Here is a 23,638-nt window from a genome sequence, read left to right as displayed (position 1 = left end):
TTTGTTATCTCTTTTCCTGTTGGTGTTTAGCTTTGCCGAGTCTGTTTTGGTGGTGAACTGTGTTTGTGCCTTCTTTTCCTGCTGCTGTCACTTGCTATGGGCGCCTAGGAGGCCTGTCAAGTCCACAGTTGTGGTGAACGGTATTGGTTACTGTGTCCCTCATGTTGCTCTAATCTAGATTATTTGGCTTCCTGGTATGATTTTAGTTTCTACTTTTTAGCCTGGGCTTTAGATGGTTTGATATATCTTTCCTGTGGATATTTAGTTTTATTTATGGGGATGGGCATGGCTAAATACATATTTATATATATAACAGCTATGTTATCCAGTTGTAATCTTTTGCCCATCTTATATTAGTCTAGCATTTGGGTGACTTGTCCCTATTGATGCTACAAATGAAAGTATATTAAGCCATAATTCTTTTGGTGGGTTGAGGCAGCTATTAAGGTTTGGTGCCAGAATATATTTATCTAAGAAATGTTTTAGTTCTTCTCTTATATCACAGCTAAGTAGTGAACCCTGTAAACAGATGCCACATGCAGGGAAAGATGAGCATGCCAGAGATATGACAGCCAATCCTCACTATATTAAGTGTTGCGCCACTAGACCACCTGACCAAACAAGAGACTATGGTCAGTTTGAACAGTGTCACTAGCTCAATGTCGATGAATGTATCAAGTGAAACTTAATTTATTATAAGTGACTGTTATGTGCAGAAAAGTAAGCTTTTTGAATTCCAAGAGGGGTGATTAATTTTATTTGGAAAATGCTAAATATTCCTAACTGGTTACCTGAATGCTTCGCCAACAGGACTCATGCATAGTACAACATGTAGATTAGTCCGGACACGATTAATAAGAAAATCAAACACATTTTGTGTGGTGTCTTCTATTCCAGCTCTTGCAGTCTCGTCTGCCAATGAATTCTTCACCTATTTTCAAATTGATACAGCATAACAGAAAGCAAACTCTCTTATTAAACAACAGTAAAAGAAAGGCAAATATATTAAAAGGCTGTAAAGACATTTTTTCTTTTCCAAAATGGATAGTGACAGATAAGACTGCAGTGCACAATGGTGAAGTGACCGTCAGTTAAATGTTTCCTTCTTCTGGTTCTATTTCGTCTTTGGATTAGTCCAATATGATTATGAGAATTTTATAGTCTGATGATTAGATGTGCAGTAGGTGGTTCATGGCTATCTCAGTTCTGCAGCTGCAAACCTTTCCCTCTTCCAGGAGAAGTGGGTACCTCATTTATGAGAAGTACTGATGGTCAAAGCTGGGCTCTACCTGCTACTGGCATGATGGACTACTTGTGTTCACTGTCCCTATAACCATTAACTTATGGGGCTATCTACCTTTTTTTTTTTTTTTTTTTTTTAACCTATGTTCAAAAGTCTTTCTCTGCCTTCACATTTTAGCAGACATTAGAAAGGTTTTTTTTTAAAAAAAAGTCTGATTTCAGAAACTTCTGTTATAAAGTTTTAAAGTTTGATCACTGTTTTCCAAAACAAACTACTATTCTCCTTGCTAAATTAAAAACATTACAGAGCAACTATTTTATTACTACTTTGTGATCTTGTTCCGTGCAATGACTCTGCCTTTGACTGAAATTTTGCGCTTTATAAATTCCTACTTATTATTATTAGAGCCATCTACACATCCCAATCATTCTGCACCTTGTTGCTTCATCTCTTTTCCATGCTACTGCTGACAAAAGATTCTACAAAATCTACTGAAAGGTCTAAGAACTTTTCAACTGCTGTTTAGTTATGATCTATGTTAATCTTTCATGCTTCAGAAATTGCAATAATTTTATTTTTCTCTTTCACTGCTTGATGGCTCATTATGAAGATGAGTACTTCAGGTTTCCCAACAGTTGATATTTTCACTGACATGAGAAAATTTTCTTAGAATGTGCCAAGCTAAGGAAAACCAAAGACAAATAAATCCTTCAAGTGCAACTGTGTTGCAAATCTGACTGCTTAATTTTACAGAATTTTACAGAGCTTTTGTGGCTGCATCTTCAGTTACCTCTTCAAATTCATCAGCTTTGTAAAGGCTGGGCACCTCCCCACTGCTGAGTATGTTGTTAATATCTTCAAGAAAACTTTCTTGTATCACCTGTATATCATTGAAGATGAAGACTGTGGATCTGTTTTCCACACCACACTGGTTATACAGTTGTTTTATATCTGCAGACAAAATAGGCTCAGTAAGTATATGCAGAAACAGTCAACTTCCTGCAAGGGCAAAGTATATGTGGAACAGACTGACAAAGGTGCCAGCATAAGTGCAATTGGTCGGTACAACATTTTGGTAAGCGGGGCCTGTTTTGGTCTACAGTGGGTGTAAGCAGTGATTTGCCCAGCATCTATGGCACAAGAGACCACACTCTCACCCTCCCCGCATGGTGGGTATGAAAGGGGAGCAACAATATGCCTGCACCACAGTCCTAGGCAGTCAGCAAAGAGTTCAAGAACAGATCAAGTAGAAGCTTTAACTACCTCAACCAGCAGCCAGGTGGAAAAAACAATACCAGCAGAAGCACTCATTGCTCAGACAGCCACAACAGTTGCATCATGTATGATACACCCCACAGCGTACAGGCCAAGACTCGGGTCTATCTGCAGTCTTAGTACTTAATACTGAAAGTTTGCTGGAATAGTTTGCTTTGTTGTGCGGCTGCAACAAATTTCAACACCCTGTGACTACACTTCAAGTGTGCACAAGCATGCTGAGTGGTAGGCAACCTCAGTTACTTATAAGCATGTGACTGGTCAGAATTTTATTTTAGATGTGGTTGTCATTGATGCTTCATTAATCCTGCCAAACTAATGGATATAACATTATTCTAGCAGTACAACTGGCCAAATGACAAAAACATGCTAATTAATGTGGGTTCTTCTGAAATAAAATGGTAAAATGATCCGCCCTACAGCACAGAATAATGCAATGTTGTAGTGCAATAAATTATTCATACCATCTCTAAACTCTTGCTTTCTGTAGTTCTTTGTCACCTCAATGCTGAAAGTCTTATATTCACAAATGAAGGCTGCCAGTCGGGTCAGACTCTGGCGCCCACTTCCTCCAATGCCTATCATCAGCATGTTGCCACGGGGCTGACGTATCACTCGCACTACCTTTGACACTGAGAGAAAAAATACAAAATTTAACCCTAGCAGTTAGAATCATATATGCAAACAAATAAAAGGTAAATTTATTGCCAAACCCTCTTGGGATAAAATGAAAAAAAAAGAAAGCTTTCAAGCTATGGTGTGGAAGCACATGGTAAGCACAGATCTGTATACCTGCACAAATTTATTTAAGATCCATACATAAAAGTTATGCATAAAAAAATAAATCTATAAAATCTGAAATGCAAAAATTTTATTAACCTTTGGCCATTATCACATACTGAGGTTTACACCTAAACATTCTCAATCTCTCTCTCTCACACTCACACACAAATTTAATACAGTAATTATAATATGCTTTAACATAGAAAACAGCTAAGGAATTCCCTCCACATTCCTACATTTACGGTTAAAGAATTAAATATAAAAGTAATCACCGCTAGGCTGATACTAGATTGTTGAGCAGCAATATAATTTGCAATGCCTTGAGCAAATATAGTGTACATTCAAATTTCTTGTGTTTATGATTTTGAATGCATTTGAATATAATTTCCTCCCTACCTTAAGTTAAAAATGTTCTGTTATGTGTGACTTCAGAGTTGTGATTATGTTGCTTTCAGACATTTCAACAGAATGCACCAGCAGAAAAGCATTTAAACTATATTCAAACATGAAGTCCTGAAGAGCTGGTCTAAAGCTGAAACAGAGGCATCCAAATGTTGTAGGATAGCATCTAAAAAAGTGAGAGTGGCATCAGACACCCTGTGTGACTTGTAGGCAAACTGAAGAGGACCCAGGTGATCAGCCAAGGTGGAGGTTATCAAATTTCCCACAATCCTCTCCAAACACTTGGCCACAACAGATGTGAGAGCCACAGGTCGAAAGTCTTTCAAGTTTGTAGCATCAGGCTTCTTTGGCACTGATATTATTGTTGATGTGCGCCATAAACGGAAGACACTGTGAGAAAGTCTGGTAAAGACACCACCTAGCTGACTAGCACACTCTTTGAGTACCTTGCCTCTCATGTTGTCAGATTCACGGGCTTTATGCGAGTTAACATGAGAGAAAATTCTGATGACATCTCCCTCAGATTGACAGTGGCTGCCGATAGTGAAAAGCAAACATTATCTTCCTGGCTAAAGTCTTTCATGTCAAATAGTGCATAGAAAGTGTTGAGATCATTAACAAATGTGTGGGTCAGCACACTTTTTTTTTCTTTTGTCCTCTAACCATCATGATGTTCAGGCCCTTTCCACGCCTCCGTTGTGTTGCCTTGTCATTTATCTACCTTCTTTCTGTATTCTGTCTTAAATGCTTTTGCCTTTGCCCATAACTCCTTCTACTCTTCTTTCAGTTTCTGTTTGTCTTCTGCATAAAAGCTATCTTCTTTTCATCGAGACACTGTTTCAGTTCTTTACATGGTTTATTATTTGGGTAGCCATAGATCTGCTTAGTAGCGATGACAGACTCTTGACAGAAGGTGATGTAAGAGGTGATTGTGTCTGCCAGTCCTGGTTGACTCCACAGCTAGTGAAGGACAAATCCCAGTCGGTGGCCTCGAGGCAGCCTCACTAAGCATCTCAGTTGCTTCGAATGTCCTGGTCCTAATACAGTATGTTGTTGGCTTTTTGCACTTAAGGAGCTGCTTGTAAGTGGGTGCATAGTAGATGAATACTGTTGTGGTCTGATCTGCCAAGCAGTGGGCAGCACTTTGAAACATAAGCAACCAGCACGTTACCAAAACACCTGCCAAGGGTTCTGTCAAGGCAGGTGGGACATGTCACGTATTGATGGAGACAGGGAAGCAGCTTACTGACATCACAGCGGTTGAAATCCCCTAACAAAAATACTGGCTGGTCTACTGATCTAGTTGCTGCTTGATTATATGTGTTCACAAATGTGCTCAGCTGAGAGGCTGAAGTCTGGACCGGACACATAGTTTAGTATCACAGGGATTTGGCTGAATTCACAAGGTAAATGGTGTGGCCTCAAAGACACTGTCAGTGTCTCATAATATGGAGTACCATCCAATTCCTGTATTGTATAGTTCGTCGCCCATTTCTCATTGACAAGCATACACAAGCCTCCCTCTAGACACTTCTTTGTTGCTTGTGCATTTCTATCGGATCGAATCATTGCACAGCCTTTGAATGTTATATCATCTGTTAACCATGTTTTGTAAAACTAAAGATAATTTATGGCACACTAGACTAGCTCTAAATAGCTGCTATATCAAAGAGAAATTCTCAGTGTTGTGCAGGATGCCCAAACACATGAATTAAAAGCTTCATTGTCTTGCTAAAAGATGCTTTTGAAAAGAGAGAGCAAGATTCATAAACAATACCCTAATAGAGAAATTGGAATATACTTAAACTTACAATTAATGTTTAAAAGGTAAATGTAAAGATCATCCCTTAACCTTTTTAAGGTCATAGGGGAGTAAGGTGTTAGAGTCCACATTTTTCTAGAGGCCAGCTTTCTATGAAGGTGCTGCCCATCTCCTCTTCCTCTTGCTGCTTGACCATTCCCAACCCTTTATAAAGTCCATAAACCCATTTCTGACAGTTGGATTGACTGGGGGGATGTTTGCCTAGCCATGTGGGTCTCAAACCAGTGCACTTTCACATTCAAATGGCAGTGCTCCAACCATGTGGCTGTTTGCTAATTAATGTTTATAGCTGTTATAACTGTGTAATAAGAAAACAGAAACAGTTCAACTATACCATGTTCTATTGCATCGCGGAAAAGAACCAAATCCATCGCAACAATCCCTGGGGTGTTGTTGTACACATCAAGAAAATTTGTCATGCATGATTTCAGCTTATTGGCATCTGTTATATCTTCATAAATCAGGTCTGCATTCATGTAGTCACCTATACATAAAAAAACCTATCTGCAGGTTAAGTACCCTTAGGTGCAACTAAACAACATTTATCCAACATACATGCAAGAAAAAATATAATAAATGATGGCTTGACAAAAAGATGACAAATACCAACAATAAAGCAGGGCACCTTTGAGGCTGCAGTTTCAAGATCAAAAGAGAAAAATCACTCTTAGAAAAATATCCTTTTGATAGTAAAATGTATCTTTTCAAGTACTCACCAGATGACATTACCCTTTTGGCCACCTCAATTTCAACTGTCTGTCTGGTTCTGATAGGACAAAACTGACCAATGATAAGATGGGCTGGACAGCATCCTGGGAGACTGAGTTCACTGAGTCTCTCAGGTAAAACCTGGTAAACATGGAGTCATGCTGCCAGCCTACAGCTTGTATGATGTCTTTAGAAGGTACATTTCTGATAAGGCTAGAAAACCTCATGAACCTCATGTGCTCTTGCTCGAACATGAGATGCCTTTTGAATGAAAAGATTATCACATGCCACTCAGATTATAATTTTAATCCATACTGTCTGAGCTAAAATAAAAAGGGCTGGTCAATATTTCAACCACAAAAATGCCAATATTGAAATAAAGGAAACACCTATATTGATCCAACCTTGTTGAGTTTACTGGGTAGCACTGTACACTGTAAGAATTGTGCAACCAAAACAAAGTGGCTAAAGCATATCCTACTGGACTAAAGCTGGGCAAACAAACTGGAGATGCAAACTCACTGACTGGGTAGAATAGAAATGGGGGTAATGTTGAGTTTGTGTTTTCCCTGATCACTTGTTGGTTTTGTCCAATCAGAAGCAGATAGCAGGAAATGGTGATCTTCATAGCCATGCCATGGTTCAAAATACTGAAATGCCAATGCTCAAAATGAGAGAAACAGTCATGATGACAATACATTTATTTATGAAATAACTTTCTAAGATCAACTTATAGCCTACTCTCACCATTATTATATTATATATTATGTCTGAATAACAAAACTGCTTATGGCTACAAGGGATAAATAAACCAACATCCTGCACTGGGTTTCACCTTTGTTAACAAATTCCAGGTGATATTCCTGACTATACTGAATGATGGTGAAGATTTTGAAAGTGATTGGTTATTTGGAATGATCCTTGTGAGTTAATAAAGTTGTATTGTGCAAAAATCCTCGGAACTTTATTGATTAAACTAGACAGTCTGATTATTATATTTCTTGTATAAGCCTGTCTACAAAACATTTTTGGGGAAGTCTGTTGGATAAACCTATTTTTGGATTTACATGAAAGTGGTGTGTTGGGATTGATCTATAACTGATAGTTTATTTACAATTTTTTAACAGGTGAATTTTGTGTATACTTAGCGATTTTTTTCACATAAATCAAGGTAATATTTTCTATCAGATGAAACAGGGAACATCACTGAAGGTTTCTAGTGCTGGTCTATTTCTTAACAGTGCTGTTCAAGACATGGAATACTGCAGTCAGAAAGTGAGTGCACACATGACAGGATCCCTACAAACATCACCTCCACTTGATCATGGCAATATAGACTGACAGCAAAGACAATGATGTTGCATGCACTTCATGCAAATCAGACAAGAGATTACCTGTAAAGCAAGAAACATATGATAAAATCAAACATACCTGAAATTTACATTTTTAACAATCTATGAAACTAATTTTTTACACTGTCCCACTGACTAAGACAGCGACAAATGGACAGAAATCTTTCTCCTACCAAGCCCCATCAACTTGGAACAGATTATCAGACAGCCGTCATTTTTTTTACGACCTTTAAATCTAAACTTAAAGTGCATCTTTTCAGAAGTGAGTTTACTGTGACCTTGTCATGCCTAGCATGTGTCTCTATTTACTTCGTGTATGAGCAAGTATTTCTGTAGTAGTGGTGAGCATGTTTGTTCTATGTGAATATGGGTGCATGATAGGTGGTGATTCAGTTTACTTTTGTGTATTATTTATTGTAAAGCGCTTTGAGCAAATTACTGGAAAAGCGCTATGTAAATGTTCATCATTATTATTATTATAACATTTATCTCATTTGAATTTCTCAACACTGACTGTGGACAGCAAAATGAAAAACTTTTTTACATGGCTGCATTTGAAAACAAGGAAAACATTGAACATACCAAAAATAGGTGGTATTCTGTTGGGACAAATACTATGGTAGCTTTGGTCAAACATAGAGCCCAGCTTTTCACTCAACACTGTGACAAACATCTCTCTGTCCTTTGAGTTGATAAGGCGGTCTGAGAAAACTCTGTACAACAGAAAATCAAAAAATAATGGTCTTGTTCTTTAAAAAAAATTACAGCTCCATAATATTTGTACAAAGGCATACATGTATGAGATCCTTATATATTTCTTCCAAATAGGAATGAATTTAATGTTTCACATAGAAAATAAGATGTAAGCTCCAGCATGTCAGCTAGTGCTCTACAATTCTGGAATGTCGATGATCTGAGAATTCAGTTGGTTCTCTTTCCATTTTCTGGATTTCTGCTTTCAAGTTGTAGATCATTTATTTATCGGTTATATTGTTCTTAAACGTTCTTATCTTTCATTCAGAGACACAGATCTTGTATATCAGACTGAGAGAAGATTTAAGCTGTCAGAGAAATAGCGTGCTTCAAAAAAGTCATCAGCATGTGGTACACTCTTCTTCAGGCTTTCTTGGGGCAGATCAGAAAGGATCTCATTCATTTAGTAGTGGAATATATCATTATGTATGTGTTGGATGGAAGCAGCCCTAGGTCATGATATATCTCTAAAACTAGTGGAAGGTTTTGAAGATAAGAAGGAAACAATTTTGAAGCAGCAATCAAGCATGCAATCATGAACAGTGAGCTAAAGAGAAAAACAAAGATGGCTAAGGAATCAAGGAGTACTCACAATCTGAGAGAAAAGTACCCACAAAATCAGTGAGATTTCTTTCAATATTCAACTTTAAAAAAAAAAAACCTGAAAATTTGTGGCAGATCATGAGAAGATTCAATAGAGAAGGTCTGATTCAAATCAGTGTAGCGCTGAACAAAGCTCAAACAGCATAGTACTCCTTAAAGGGATTGTAAAGGCAAAATAAAACTGCTTAGAATCGCGTAAAGAGTAGGATAAATTTGAATTTCGTCTATTTATATGTGTGTTCATGTGGAAAACGTTGAAGGTTTTTAGTAGAATGTCGTGTTTGATAAGAGAAATTACACGGGACTCTTTTTTTGCTTCCACAAACCCTTCATACCCACCCACACTCCATTTCCATCTCTATTTAGCCTGGTAATGTGAAGCATGCAAGGCCTGGCTACAACACTAGGATTCAATAACAAACAAATATTCTAATTATTATTATTAAGACACATATGCAGCCTACACTTCTCTGACAACAATGATATCATAGCAGACATGCAGAGTGAATGTAACCAGGAATAACAAGTGTGAAGTCGATAATGGTTAACATCAACAGTGACCCAAATGTCCTGATCTGCAAGAACAGAACACACTTCAAGAAGGCTAACAGCTAAATGACCCTGTCTAAAAATGGTAGCTGTATGACAGAAATCCACATTAATATTGCAACTGCAACAGATGCATGATTTAGCACAGCAACATATTCTGAGCTGCTACCAAACACTGCCTGTACAACCTCTTATAGTTTGCATCATGCTTTATGGATGGATGGTGGAGACTGCTTGCTGACACACACACAAAAATCAAGGAAGTCAAGACCGAATAACTATGGAAACTTCCATGAATTTCATACTAGAACAACAACAATAAACATATACCGGGCACAGCTGCCTCTCTGGTGAGAACAACTTCTTGCAACAGTGAAATGGCACAAGCTTTTCTGGTTTGGCCATGTGATCCTGCACAAAATCTCTTAGACTGCCCTTTAGGATACTAAGGATGGCCAATGCCAAGATGAACAAAGGAAGACGTGGCTGGCAAACATCAATAAAGGAGAGTGATTGACCATACATCATCACAGTAAGTAAAGAGTATTCATAATATAGACAACATATAACAGATTACAGACAAATGAGAGAGAAAGAGACAGGCAAGACAAAATGCAAAAAAATATGCTGACAAAGCAGAAAAGACATTCTCACCGGAAGCATTCATGGATCCAAAGTCTAGTGAGGGAATCTTTGGAATAATGGACTTTTTTGTCTGCTCTCAACAAGCCTTGGAAAACCTTTAACAGAATATTTATAGTTTCACAATAAAAGTAAACCGTCACATATTTCGCTTGTACAACTTTTATGTCTGTCTTATCTGTCTATACAAAACACCCACAACTGTCTGCATGCATGAAGACGCACAACATAAAAAGCGGTGACAGATGGCTAAAGCAGTGTTACCAAAGACATTCACAATTTCTACTTTGTGCTGATGACAATTCATAAAAGATTGCTCACTTTTTGTACAAACATATCTACTGAAGTGTTAGCTTATCAAAAATCCCCATTAATCTGATAAGAAGTACCCTGGAAATATCACGGAGGTTGAACAGGTAGTGAATCTTTGCTGGAGTGGGCAGAAACTTCTGCACAATAACGTTGTATAGTTCTATAGTGGCTGTAGTCATTACTGTCCCAATTGGCTTCACGTCTTCGTCAAAGTCTTGCAGCTTTTGTTCCAGCATGGTGCCAAATATACGTCCAATCTGGGACTCCTGAGCACACACCATGTCATAATGTGCATGTAAACATATTTCAAACAAAAGCATTAATATAGGGTAGGAAATCAATAACAAAATTTTACGTAAATTAAAAGAAACCAAAGGATAAATCATGCTTGGAAATCTCCTGGAATGTAAAACAATAAACTTTCATCTTCCCATCTGCACCACACTTTCATCTCTTGTAAAGACTTTTAGTAGAAGTGATTTTAGGACTATGGATGTATGAAAGATGTAGAAGTCAAATTACTTTTACTAAGAAATTCTGTTAAGCCCAAATATGCATCATTTTTTGTGACCAACCTGTGGGAAAGTCATGTTGATGAGATTGAATCGACTCTGCAGACGGCGGGAAATTATCATGCGCCCACCACCAGGGGGGCCCATGCCAGTAATCAGCAGCATGTCCTGTAACAGAGAACTGAGTTCAGCAGCTAAATCTTTAAACTGATCCTGTAAATGGCACCAACAAAGCTATTTTTGGTAAAAAAGCAGCAACATATCCTGTAATCCAAGGATGCAGCGCATTTAAAATCATTACTATGGCAGCATTCTAACAGAGTTTATTCTAATAACCTTATTACAGCAAAAAGTTAGCAGTATCCGAAAGCCAGCTTGTGAAAAAGCAATTTATTTATGACTTATCTCTTAATATACTAGCTTATGGTAGGATGGGATAGCGGTCTAATGCACTGTGCTGAGATAGAAGCAATGTTCTGCCCTATCAGTGAACAATAGGTTTGGAGACAGGCAATGTGTGCGCAAAATGGTTAGAAACTGCTGCTTTGTCTCACTGGCACTGTCAACCATCACCAGAATAAAACAACAGAACACTCAATCAGATGTGTTGTATTATTGAGATGAGTAGAAGACTAATCACTCCTCTCTCCCCTGTTACAGGCTTACCAATATTTTCTTTGTAGTCTGGTTCTGTCGATCGTACCAGAAGCCATAATCAATCCAAAGACGAATGAGCTCTAGTGGTGGCTGCGAGCCAAAAGCATCTTTAGCTGGCATGTTAAAGTCATCCATGAAAGTGATAAGTTTCCTGCCCCCGATAGGTACAAATACACCCTTTGTTCGTTTCTCCACTCGACTCTCAATCAGGTCCTGTACTTGATTTGATGAGGTCTGTTGAGGAAGAGACAGAGCAACTCTTATTCTTTTGGTTAGTTCTGTCACAAAAAAAATGAAGTTATGCCACTTGCAACTGTGAAAATGCTACATTATCTTGACACCAGAAATGAAGACAAGAATCCTTCATCTGAGGAACTATGTTAGAACATGACACTTATCACTTGCATATTTAAGATGTTGATTTAAACATAGCAATCTAAAGTAATATCACAGAATATGATGTTTTACCTGTGCAGACATATTCACAGTCAGAACATTGAAAACTGATGCATCTATGCTGCGCAAAGTGCTTTCTGCAACAGATGTTTTGCCTGTTCCTACTGGGCCCACTAGCATGATAGGGCATCGAATGTTTACGAGTGTTTTCATAAGAAACTGGTAACGAACTGTATCAACTGTAGGTACAATCTGCTGAAAGAAGGGAACCCTGCAAATATAAAAGTATTTTCTTAAAATGAAGAGAGATCAGAAAATTTAAATAACTGATTATGCTGATTACAAATGTCAATCTAGTCAACAAACCCCATTTCTTCCCATCCTTAGCATCTAAAATGTTTCTTACGCAGGGTTGTACTTCCATCCTCCTTTAATTTTATCCTCCCAATGGCTCCAGGTCTTAGCCTTGCTGTCCACGAAGTACTCATAAACTGTATCTTTGTGGGGAATCGAACCCTCCAGTTCGCGAACAAAATTGTCTATTCTCTTGCGTCCAGCCTCATCCACCGAGGCGCAGACAGACCAAATCATGCAGAAAAGGAAGCACATATCAACCATCTTGGGAAAATATTCTGAATCCAAGGGATCCACCTGCAAAAACAATTGAGACCAGAAGTTTCTTCCAAAGTTTCCTTTGGATAACAGACCATAAACATAGGTGCAAACAAAAAAAAATTCACCAAAAGCATTACTGAAAAGTTAATAATTTAAAAATTTTATCAGAATTTTATAACTCACCCCATTTTCAACAGTCCCAAGGGCATCAAAAAGTTTACAAAGAGATGCCACACCATTAAGTTCAGCAATGGGTATTAACTCCTTGCAGTTCTCCTTTTGAAATTTTTGAGTTCGTAAAAGCCATTTATTGAAAGAATTTCTCACTTCTTCAGCCAGAATCTGAAAAAGATGACCAGATTTCCCTGTTTGTCTTCATTTAGGACTAGAATAAAGAGAAGTATCCAGCAGACCAACTGAAAATAGTCTGTGGTTAGACAAAAAATCGGAACAGACACAGATGATGCAATGATACAGAAAACCTTTCAATATTATTATTATTATGTCTGGCCATAAAGTAACAATTACATTTGTGCCGTTGGTATTTTGTACCCTTCTTATGACCTTTCAGGATCTATTAATTGATAAAGTAAGTCAATCATTGCATTCATGTGATGCAGTTGGCATAAATTACAGTATTTAATTTCACATATAATCAGGATTGTCTAGCACACAATACATACTAATTTCGTGGAAACAATACTCAATTGTTGCTGTGGGGCTGAAATTTTCTTGTGGCAACTGTTTGCCTGTTGCCTGCTGCTGCTAATGTGATCACTAAATAATGCGAACTCTCAAGCAAACTTTCAGCAATGAGAAATGGTTGCCAGACAGTCAGGTACCAGCCCACCAGACGGGACTAGAACTCGCTCATAATTTCCTATCACACATATGTTCATGCTGCCATCTTTGTAGTGTTCATGTTTGTACCATTTTATGCCAATTTTTATAGGAAAAAAGTACTATATATGGGATGTAACTCCATATACCTTTAGCTGTACAGTTTTCCTTAAACAGTGCAAATAAAGGCAAAAAGGAAGATAAACAAACTGAAATAAAACTCGGCAAATATATAAAGACCAGAGAGTGCTGTTTAGAGAAATGTTTTTGGAATGTCCTATGGATTCAAGAAATTTCTTTTTGATGTGCAAAGGAAGTAGTTTATTTTGAGAGATTTACATATGAAAGGTTTATTTTTTTTTTTTTTTCATTTTTAAATCTATTTGGTCTATAAACATTATGATGTTTTTTCCTATGTTATCTATTGTGGGTTTTTTTTTTAAACTCAGCAAATTTTATGCACACTAAGGAAACTATGTTAATGTCATCATTTTTAATTTAATTTTTAACAATCATTCTTAAAGAGATAATTGCTCAAATGAGGAAATTCATGTTAAATAATTCCAGAATTGACCAAGGGTTTTCTCCCTTAGTTATTCATTTTTTTTAAAGCCTGGTGTATTTTAAATGTATTTTAGAACCCAACAATTTGTTTTAAAATATTGCAAAACGAGTACAAACCAACTGAAACACAGAACACAGAAAAAAACTGATTACAGACTTCGATGTGACTGCTGATTGCTCTTCACTCCATAGCAACAGCTTGTAATAATGATGGATTCTCATTCTTTGAACTGCTTTCCCTTTTTTCTGATTTACCGTATCTTTGGTCTCCAGCCAGCTCTCCACATAGGGTTTCCAGCCCATGTCTACATAGTCAGCAAACACCATGCCTGCACGCGAGACAGTTGCAGGCGAGGCCACTGCCAAGTCCTCAATTTCAAAGAGAAGAGAAACCTGATCTGGCATGTTGATTCGCTCCCCGTTGATGAGAGTCAGAATTTTGTTGTCATCCATGACAGAATTCATACTTTCGATCCACAGAGTGTCCACAGGACCATCAAAGACAATCCATTTTTCATCAAGTTTATCGTCTATATTGTAAAACAAACAAATAAATATATACACACATATAGATATACATATTTTAATCAGAAATGCAATGAATGTAAGATTATCATATGATATCTGAAAATTTATGATTAAACTATAAAGCAGGACAGAGTTTCAGTCTTCATATATTCCATGTCAGGTTAGTAGCAGCATGATGCCTCCAAAATTTTTTTGTGGGGGGATGGAAGGGGGAAGATTCCCCACGGCTGTTATTTTACAACTGCAAACTTACCAGAACATGTATTTCGCATGACAGAAGATAATACTCCATCTGACCATTCATTTGTGGAAAGGTCAAATTCTCCATAAAGTTCTGCCAGTGACAGTGCCTTAGGGTTTAATGGAAAATCCTGCAACAGTCCCTCAGAAAATTAATGTAGTCTTTAACAGTACTTGAAACCAAAATAATTGAAGGATTCATGTTCATTCAAATTCATGCAGTTAAAATATCTCTGAGTCAGCCAGTTAATTTTGTTGACATGAAACGCAATAAAGACATAAATCAGTTGTTAAAGTAATACATGTATTAATACAAATATTTATAGCAGCAACTGTATGTGTACTAATGTGTATGAATGACGTCATATTACTGGTCTGAATGCATACCTATAAGCTCAACAGATTTTGACATCAGAAAGCGGGGTAAAAAAGCAGAAGAGCAGGACATGTAAAAGAGTAAAAGATGGCCAGTCAGGAGATTTGCTGTAAATTTCGGTCTGTTGAACACACCTGTATATAAGCCACACCCACAAAATTTTAAAGAAAAAAACCTCTACTTTTTTCACAGATAAGCTGCACTTTTTTTTACATGCCACATTGTAGCAACTTGAAAGCTGCGTTGTAGTTGTTTTCAACATGATGAGGTTGTGTGCTTCAGCAGCTAGTCTGAATTCTTCAATTGTATGCAGCTTTTGATTTAAAAATGTGAACAGTTAACACTTAACAACACAAAAAGTTAACACTTTAATATGGAGCTCAACAAAAAAAAATTAATCAACATCTGAAAAATCTGCAAACAAGCTGCATTGCTGGGGTAAAAAGCAGCGCCTTACAGTACAAAATTTACGGTATATTCGTGTGACGGTGCTCTTCACTGAATTTTTGTTGAATTTACCAAAGGTCTTACTCTGTGTACTCAAGGGACAGTGCATGGACAGCGTCTGACTGAAGTAGACAAACTTTTCTGTGAAACTGATAAAAGAGAACAAGGGGAATAATGACAAGATATAGTTATATTCCAAGACAGTGGATAAAAAACAGATTTGTAGGGAACTATTTTTGAAAGTGTGATCAGCATCCTTGGTGGTCTTTCCCGGGGTTGGTTTGTTAAAGATTTTATCTATTTATTCATTGTTCTCAGGCCTGATGAGAGGGAGGGGCAGGGAGGGATGGTTGGTTAGTGAGGCTGTGGCATTGTTTAATTTAAAACCTACCTTAACAACTTGAAAGTTGTTGTCACCACCAAGACAGAGGTTAGTCATGGCTGCCTGCAGAATATGCCATGACACAGACTTGGCAGCTTGTGTTGAGCCAACACTCATGACTGAATGACGAGACATCTTGGTCTCATACAGCTGGATTATTTTAGTTACAGCATGAGGAGTGACTTGTAGTTTCTGAGATCTAAGCTCTTTTTCAAGTGCTTTTCCCAGCTGTAAAATCAACCACAAAGAAAAGTCAAATGACTCAAGAAAAGTACACTATGCTTGGAGTAAGTAATGTAATTTTTTTCTGTTGGAATCACCCCAAATATTTTAGTGAGGAAATAACCAGTAGTAGGTCATGACAATTCTCACTCAATTTGACAGGATTAGTACAGTATCTTTTCCTGTGCAAGTCTAGGGGAAAAATTACAATGATAAAAAATAATTTGAAAATATATAATTGTTCTGTACTTAGAGTAGGACATAATCCCAGGTTATATGATTGTGTCCATTGAGTGTAGCTTATGGTTGGTAGGTAGGATCCCCATTCATTTCTGAAATACCCACACAATTTCAGGGGCATTTTTACTTCTTGACTTAGAATTATTGGATTTTATCAAGAAATTTTATTTTGCCCAATGGGTGCATATGTCTCTTCTGCTTCCTCCCAAGCTTTTGTTTAAGGTGAGAAGGGAAGTAGTTTGGAAGCAGATGAAGACAACAATCAGTTCAGCCTTCACAATTTTTATCCTAATACAGGTTTTTAAGAACTATTCTCAATTTTGAGAGTGGTTTTATGATTGCTGAGCCTTTGATGATTGTAGAAGTTAATAATACACGTGTATTTTTGCAGGAAAAAAGAATATTATTTTGGTGTAGTAATTCATTTATAACAAAGTTTGCAGGAATGTTGATTCTTAAAATTAAGAAAATAAAATGTATATATTGTCTTTTTACACATACAGAGGGGAGTTTGATTTCAATGTATCAGATATCTCATTTGTGAAGAAAATTAGACGTTTTAAAATTCGAAGGTAATGAGGCTGATACAATGTTCATATTTTTTGGAGATGTCCTGTATGTGGAGTGACTTGCCATTCAAATTTCAAAGACAGCTGTGTCCTGGGTGTAAAACCAAAATATTGAGTTTTCAAATCGTCATTTAGTTTTGTCAAAAGGTGTATTGGATAAGTTAACTATGTTGTTTGGGGTCAAGTTAAATTCTGAGAGGGTGATTGATGTCCAGAATGATGGGTGATGACCATGCTGCTTTTAAACTTTATTTAGTGACACATATTATCTATTAGGGTACTCTATTTCAGTGTACATAATGGTTTTTATTTGCTTTGATTTCAGGGTACACACTCCTTGCATGTTTGTGTTCTCATTCTCACGCCAGTTTGCACCAGTATATGCACTGGTATGCTGCAGCCCCATGCTCTTAAAGGAGTAACAAGGAATAAATTAAACTATAAACTATGTACTGGTATGTGCCACGTGTATTTAGTGATATTTTCCTGAGCTGCCATTTTCTTCTTTTTTCTTCAAATAAAATTCTGAGACTTGTTGATGACTTGTATGTCCTGAGAGCATAAGAAAGATCTGTCTTTTACTGTAACAGCCTAAAATATGAACCCATACAACATGTCTGAATAAATGTGGACCGCGAGATCCCTTTGCCTAACTGGCTCAAGGGTGACTCCTCTCCTTCACTTTTCATATTTGTTTGTTGATGTGCATGAAGTTTTGTGTGTAATGTTCATCAGCACATCTGTTACAATATTTGCTACATTCCTGGATGAATTTCTGTGTCTGTGCCACTTTTCATCTTTTCCTGTGCCAGTTTATTTCTACTGTCACATCTGCACCATCTTGTCATTACTTAGATTTGAGATCTGCAGTGATATCGGCAGTGTCGACTTCAAACTCTGATTGCCTTCCTCCAGATGCTTCACCATGTGGAGCTAACCCTGTATTTGATGTCTTTCTTAAAACTAGTGTTCATAGATTTAAGAGTAACAAGAGACTAAAGAGAGACAAAAGTTATGTCAGACAAATCAGTAATAAAGCATTGTGTATGTTCCAAATCTCAACTGTCTGATTCTTCACCAATAAGTCAGCCAAACGACATCACCTCCCCACCACTGGCAGAAAACAAGGTGACAGTCACTCTTAACATTCATGAGTCATCATCATCATCAGAAGCGGTAATCATGCAGTTTGACAGTGTCTGTCAATTATAGACTGTGATAGACAAAGGTCACAAATATACAGTGATTCTACAACTGTTTTTGAGACCAGCATCCATTCTAGTTATGTTTGTATATTTTTCTTTTTTAGTAAAGAGCTTTGAGCCCACCTTTAATAAGGGGGAAAAAGCGCTCCCAAACCAACGTTATTATTAAATAATGCAGAATGCAAGTGAAAGCGTTTGTGGCCATTACAGAGAATAGTAAGTAGGCCATCTTTACCACAGTGTAGTCAACAGCAGCGACCTCCACACCAGGAAAGAGGTCCAACATGATGCCATTGAAGAGAGGGAGGTCAGCAGAGGTTAGTTTGGGCACATTCATGTCCTTCATTGACAAGACAATTAGCTGGAAAAGACATGATCTGCTAGTAAACAAAAATTGAAAACAGTACCTACCAAGGCCCTACATGAGTATATTCAGTTTATCCACAATCTAGGAAAAGATAGGTTGAAGGTATGCTTTTGGAGGAGGAGAGTGTGGGGAATGCTGAAATTTCCCCTTATTTTTCCTATTATTTTGTGAAAGTATAATAAAACATCAATCTTTTTATCTATGACCCTTCCCAGGTCTTGCCATTCTTGTCACAACTAGACAGTCACATTGACCACAGATTCTGAAAGAATACAATTAACAACTTTGAAATGAAGAATAAGTAAAATGCCACTGTGATGTAAATTCCTAAAAGAGATGTTATATGTTTAGACAATCAAGGTTATATCTGTATACCTCCTCGTCGGACATGTTTGGGTTTGCTCTCTTCTTTTTGCCCGAATAGCGAAGGACTGATACAATAGCTCGCAAAGCAAAATCATAATGATTTTGTCTAGACAACTGCTGCACAGCCAGGGAATACAGCGTGAATACCTTCTTTGCCAGAACCTGCACAGAGACTTTATTTTGAATGTTCAAAACATGGTGGAGAAAAGCCCTTTTCCTACTCAAATGTTATTATGTTATCAGTACTTTGTAGCTCTAACTTCCTTGGCATTTTATTCTTTCCTCTTTCAATCTCCCTGCCCCACCCCCTCCCCCTTCTCTCTTTCTCTCTTGCTTTCTTTTTCTCATTTTCATGCATTCAACCTTGTGTGTAGCAGGAAAAAAAAAGAAAAAAAACCCCACAAATTCTTAATATGGTATCAATAAAAACACTTCCTTTCTTAGAAGTAGGATAATTATATGCTTACATACCTTGGTGTTGTCAAATCCCTCAGCAAAAAGCAGAATTTCACAAATTAGATTGCAGTCTGGAACAACCATAGCAATGGGACGGAACATGGATTTTAAGTTGTCTGGTAGCTCAGTACGACCAGCATAGCCTGGAAGTTTGAAAATAAGTGCTTTAAGTGATCTTACCAGAAAGGAAAACCTCAACGTACACTGTCCCCACTTTTAACTCTGCTTCAGAGAACCATATTGTTGTCACAAATCAGTCCTTGGTAGTAGTATGTTGTTGTTTTAACACTGTTTCAGCACCAAAGGTCAAATCAAAATAATAATGTTAATAAACTGTCACACCAGAAAAATATAAAATCACAGAGATCAAACAAATGTTACAAATTGACAGAAGTGTAAACTGCAGTGACTGGTTAGGGTTTTCGGTGCTTAATTGGTTTAGGCCTACAGGAGCATTGCAAAAATGTTTAGGCCTTCAACAGGATGGGAGGACAGACATACTGGAAATCTGATCAGCAACACAACAGAGTGAGCAGCTGTTGCACTTTTATTGCTGTTCACAATGCAATGTTGAAATTTGCTGTAGAGGGATGCAGCTGTGACATTCAGTTAAGTCAGTTCATTAAAGTACATTTACCTTCTCTTCCTGCATCTGGTTGAGTTTGTGGGAGAAAGTTTGCTTATTCACATCATAACCCATTTTGCTACAGGTTAATTTAAATTAAACTTTAAAAATTTACAGCTTTTATAAATAATAACTACCAGTCTAGCATGTCAAAACAAGGCATAAAGAGTAAGCAAAATAAAACTGGTGTGAGACCTGCTGAAGTGCAGGGAATGTAAGGTGCTCAACTATGAAAGATGTCAACCTGGAGGGGATTAATCCACTAAAAGTTAAGAATGCCTGGCATAGGTTTGTCGGACTCAAAGTCGACATGACTGGATGTAGGCCATGATGGCAGACTTACAGTCACCAGTGACCATAGTTGTCCTGGAAGATGGTATGCTGCCTTAGTGACCTGGTCTGTTCCAGCATTGCCAGAGGTGCAAATGAAGACAATTTCTTTGTTGCAGAGGAGAAGAGTGGCATGACTAGCATGAAAATGGACCACAAGAGAATGCTCACTCTGAAAGAAAAGATGAGCTTGGATAGCAGACAATGAGTTGGAAATGATCAAAAAGTGTTCTGCTCTAGAGAACTGTGAAAATACAGGGCAGCCAATACAGGATGGAAAATGGAATGGTAAGGCGGGTTTTCAGGAGGAGTTTTTAAGCAACAGACATAGGAAAGTATGAGTTTCAAGAAGCAGGAGAAAAGCGAGGTTCACCAGTATCTACATCCAAGCTTTGTAGTGGAGTGGTGTGGAAGGCCTTCGGGCAGAGGCAGAGCCCCAGATGGTGGATGGGACTGAGAAGTTAAAGTATCTTGAGTAGAGCCATAGATGATGGAACTATAATCAGGCTTGGAGCAGATTAGGGCACAATACAGGCGAAGTTAAGCCACATGCATTGTTCTGACACCTGCTATGGCCTTCAATGACATCAGAAGTTACAATTTAAGTTAACAGGCATGTGCTTTTCTCAACAACATTTCCTTTAAAAAATAAGAATGTTTACATGAGAAACAAATGGCAAAGATATATATTTTATTAATGTGTAACTTTAATTTCATGTTTGACTAAGGTTAGGCTTTAAATAATTATTATCCATCACGTTTTCTGCTCCCAACCAATGAGAACAAATTGTATTCAAAGTAGTTATTTCTACTTCAAGATGTGAATGGTCAAAATCTGAAAGACAGTACAATATTTACCCGGATTCATGGTGATAAACAACCCACATGACCACACAATGTTCATATCATGGCCCTCAAATACAAAATGATCCTGGTTTGCCGATAAAGCACTCAAGATTTGCAGAATTTGTTGGGCCACCACAGACAAGACCTCAATGTTGATGCGGTTGAATTCATCAAAACAGCCCCATGCTCCTGTCTGCAAAACACAATTATTTCTTTTTAAACTCTTCCAAACAGAATAAATTCCCACCTGTTATATTACTGGCAAAACAAGGCTATTCCCTGAATACACTACACAGCATTATGAGGCAGACTAAAAACTTAAGACTGGAATAAAAAATCCAGACATGCCCCACAAATACCTGTGCAAGTCCTGCAAACATGCGGCCCATGGACTTGTAATCTAGTCCATCAGAGCAGTTGATCACGATGACATACATTCCCAGGGCTTTGCCCAAGTCTTTGGTGGTTTCTGTCTTGCCTGTCCCAGCAGGCCCCTTGGGACTGCCCCCTCTGTGCAGGTGCAGTGCTGTTGTCAACGTCATGTAGCAGCGGTCAGTCAGTGGTGTTATAACCAGACGACCTGAGTTGCCCAGATATTCATAGCCATACTGAAAGTGGGTGTTGGTCTGACGTACTACACAGTCATCCAGTTCCTTTTACAGAAATGAAAGGGAGTGACAAATTTGGAAAAAATTTTCCCATTCTCTTTATGTATCTCTATTGAGCACATGTGGGTGGCTTGATGAACTGTTTGTTAATATCCTTACCTGCAGCATTCCTACAGACCATAGGTATCTTATCTCTTCTTGTTTTTTGCCCTCTGACAAAGTTTAATGGTGTGAATTCCCTGTAAGATTAGAGCCACCCCTGACTAAGAAATAACAAGAGTATTTATTCTGGTGGCACATATTCATCAAAATTCATACCTTGTCCCAGTAAAGCCGCAGCTGACTCATCCAGTCAAAGGCATTCACATCTTTGCAGCCTGACTTGTACAGTTTCTCAACTATGTCTCGGGCATGAACTTCTATTGTAACCAATGCAACAATTTTGTTGCGCTGATTCTTAGTCAGGTTGCCTCGAATGGCTTCAGAGAACTTGGATAACATCTTCACCTGTAACAAGCCATGAAACCATTACTTAATATATATATATCAAAAAGTTTGTTCGTGGCTCTTTAATGTTGTGTCGGCAGCAAAGGCTGTATCATGGCAAGAAAATTAAGAAACTGCAATAAAAATCAAACCCAGTGTTGTTTGTTGTCATATAATGCTGTGTCAGCAGCAAAGGTTATATCGCAGCAAGAGAATTAAAAATGTTGAATCTTAATTCTTTTATAGCGACACTCAAAAATCAACTGGTGATGGCATATTACAATTAACAATTGATGCCAAGTATCTCTCCAAAATTAATTAAGATTGAGATTTTTAGCGCCTCTAGTGATGCGATACAACCATGGCCATTGTACAAGCCCGTGTATTAAAGGGACGCACACCTGCTGACTGTTCCTGCCTTTGTTCGAGTGTTGGAAGTTTGTTGTCATCACACCACAACCCCCACCACTCAGCTACATATTTTTAAAAAACAGCCTTCGGGAAACAGCTGTTTAAAAAAAAACCCTACCATTGATATCAACAAGCTAAACAATTACCGCCCAGTCTAAAATTGGCCATTTCTTTCCAAAATCCTCGAGAGAATAGTTCTGAAGCAATTTTTACCCTCTTAACTATGAAAATTTGCTTTCTCCATTAGTCTGCTTATTGCACTTTTTATATCACAGAGACTGCCCTGCTTAAGGTGACAAACAACATTTTGTCTGCTCTGGATAGAGGTGACATCTCATTTCTCCCCATGTTAGACCTAATTGCTGCCTTTGATACTATAGACCAGTGGTTCTCAAAGTGTGGACCGCGGACCACTACCGCAGGCATGTCAGGTGGTCCGCGGCTGACAGTCGTCATAGGTCAGCAAAGTGATGCATTCTTCGCATTAACATTTTAATTACAAATAACGAGGTATGTAGTTTTATGTCAACTTATTACTATACTACTGTTACAAAAGGACAGTTAGTTTTGAATTGTAATGAAACAAATGCGGCAATTTAAATTTGAAATTCATAGTACAGAGTGATTTTTAGGCCTTGGTGGTCCGCCATATTTTTTACTTAAGTAAAGTGGTCCGCGGTCCGAAATACTTTGAGAACCACTGCAATAGACCACACTACTCTCATTTATAGACTTAGTTCTCTCTATGGCATCTCAGGCTCCCCACTTGACTGGTTTCAGTCACATCTCTCAGATAGGACTTAGCTATTATAGTGGATGGCTGCATGTCTCCACCAGTCTCTATATCAGATCTGGGCAAGGGGCCGCCCGCGGGCCGGATCCGACCCACCTCCTGTCTCTGGCCGG

At 37.9% G+C, this 23,638-nt stretch overlaps 1 protein-coding gene across 7 annotated transcripts in view; it reads right to left on the bottom strand.

Annotated features, from left to right (window-relative positions):
* LOC112555964 (dynein heavy chain 2, axonemal-like) overlaps positions 1–23,638 on the bottom strand; it is a 90,271-nt gene that overhangs the window by 27,528 nt on the left and 39,105 nt on the right. For 6 of the 7 annotated variants that reach the window (XR_003097568.1, XM_025224585.1, XM_025224587.1 and 3 more), the window contains 21 exons: positions 22,154–22,342; positions 21,587–21,880; positions 21,240–21,420; positions 19,442–19,569; positions 18,980–19,132; positions 18,473–18,598; positions 16,011–16,229; positions 14,810–14,927; positions 14,284–14,558; positions 12,808–12,966; positions 12,416–12,660; positions 12,082–12,280; positions 11,623–11,847; positions 11,020–11,124; positions 10,522–10,710; positions 10,145–10,230; positions 8,168–8,298; positions 5,860–6,009; positions 2,983–3,150; positions 2,034–2,194; positions 792–931 (listed from right to left, as the gene is read on the bottom strand). Coding sequence is in view for 6 of the 7 variants with exons in the window: in XM_025224585.1 (XP_025080370.1) it covers positions 792–931; positions 2,034–2,194; positions 2,983–3,150; positions 5,860–6,009; positions 8,168–8,298; positions 10,145–10,230; positions 10,522–10,710; positions 11,020–11,124; positions 11,623–11,847; positions 12,082–12,280; positions 12,416–12,660; positions 12,808–12,966; positions 14,284–14,558; positions 14,810–14,927; positions 16,011–16,229; positions 18,473–18,598; positions 18,980–19,132; positions 19,442–19,569; positions 21,240–21,420; positions 21,587–21,880; positions 22,154–22,342 (3,641 nt within the window). In the remaining variant the exon portion in view is untranslated. The remainder of the gene's footprint in view (positions 1–791; positions 932–2,033; positions 2,195–2,982; positions 3,151–5,859; positions 6,010–8,167; positions 8,299–10,144; positions 10,231–10,521; positions 10,711–11,019; positions 11,125–11,622; positions 11,848–12,081; positions 12,281–12,415; positions 12,661–12,807; positions 12,967–14,283; positions 14,559–14,809; positions 14,928–16,010; positions 16,230–18,472; positions 18,599–18,979; positions 19,133–19,441; positions 19,570–21,239; positions 21,421–21,586; positions 21,881–22,153; positions 22,343–23,638) is intronic. The other variant, XM_025224586.1, reaches the window with a different exon arrangement.

This window comes from Pomacea canaliculata, linkage group LG14 (assembly GCF_003073045.1).
Source record: "Pomacea canaliculata isolate SZHN2017 linkage group LG14, ASM307304v1, whole genome shotgun sequence".
NCBI classification, from domain to species: domain Eukaryota; kingdom Metazoa; phylum Mollusca; class Gastropoda; order Architaenioglossa; family Ampullariidae; genus Pomacea; species Pomacea canaliculata.
The sequence above is the reverse complement of the archived record's forward strand: the minus strand, read 5'-3'. Positions and strand labels throughout refer to the sequence as shown.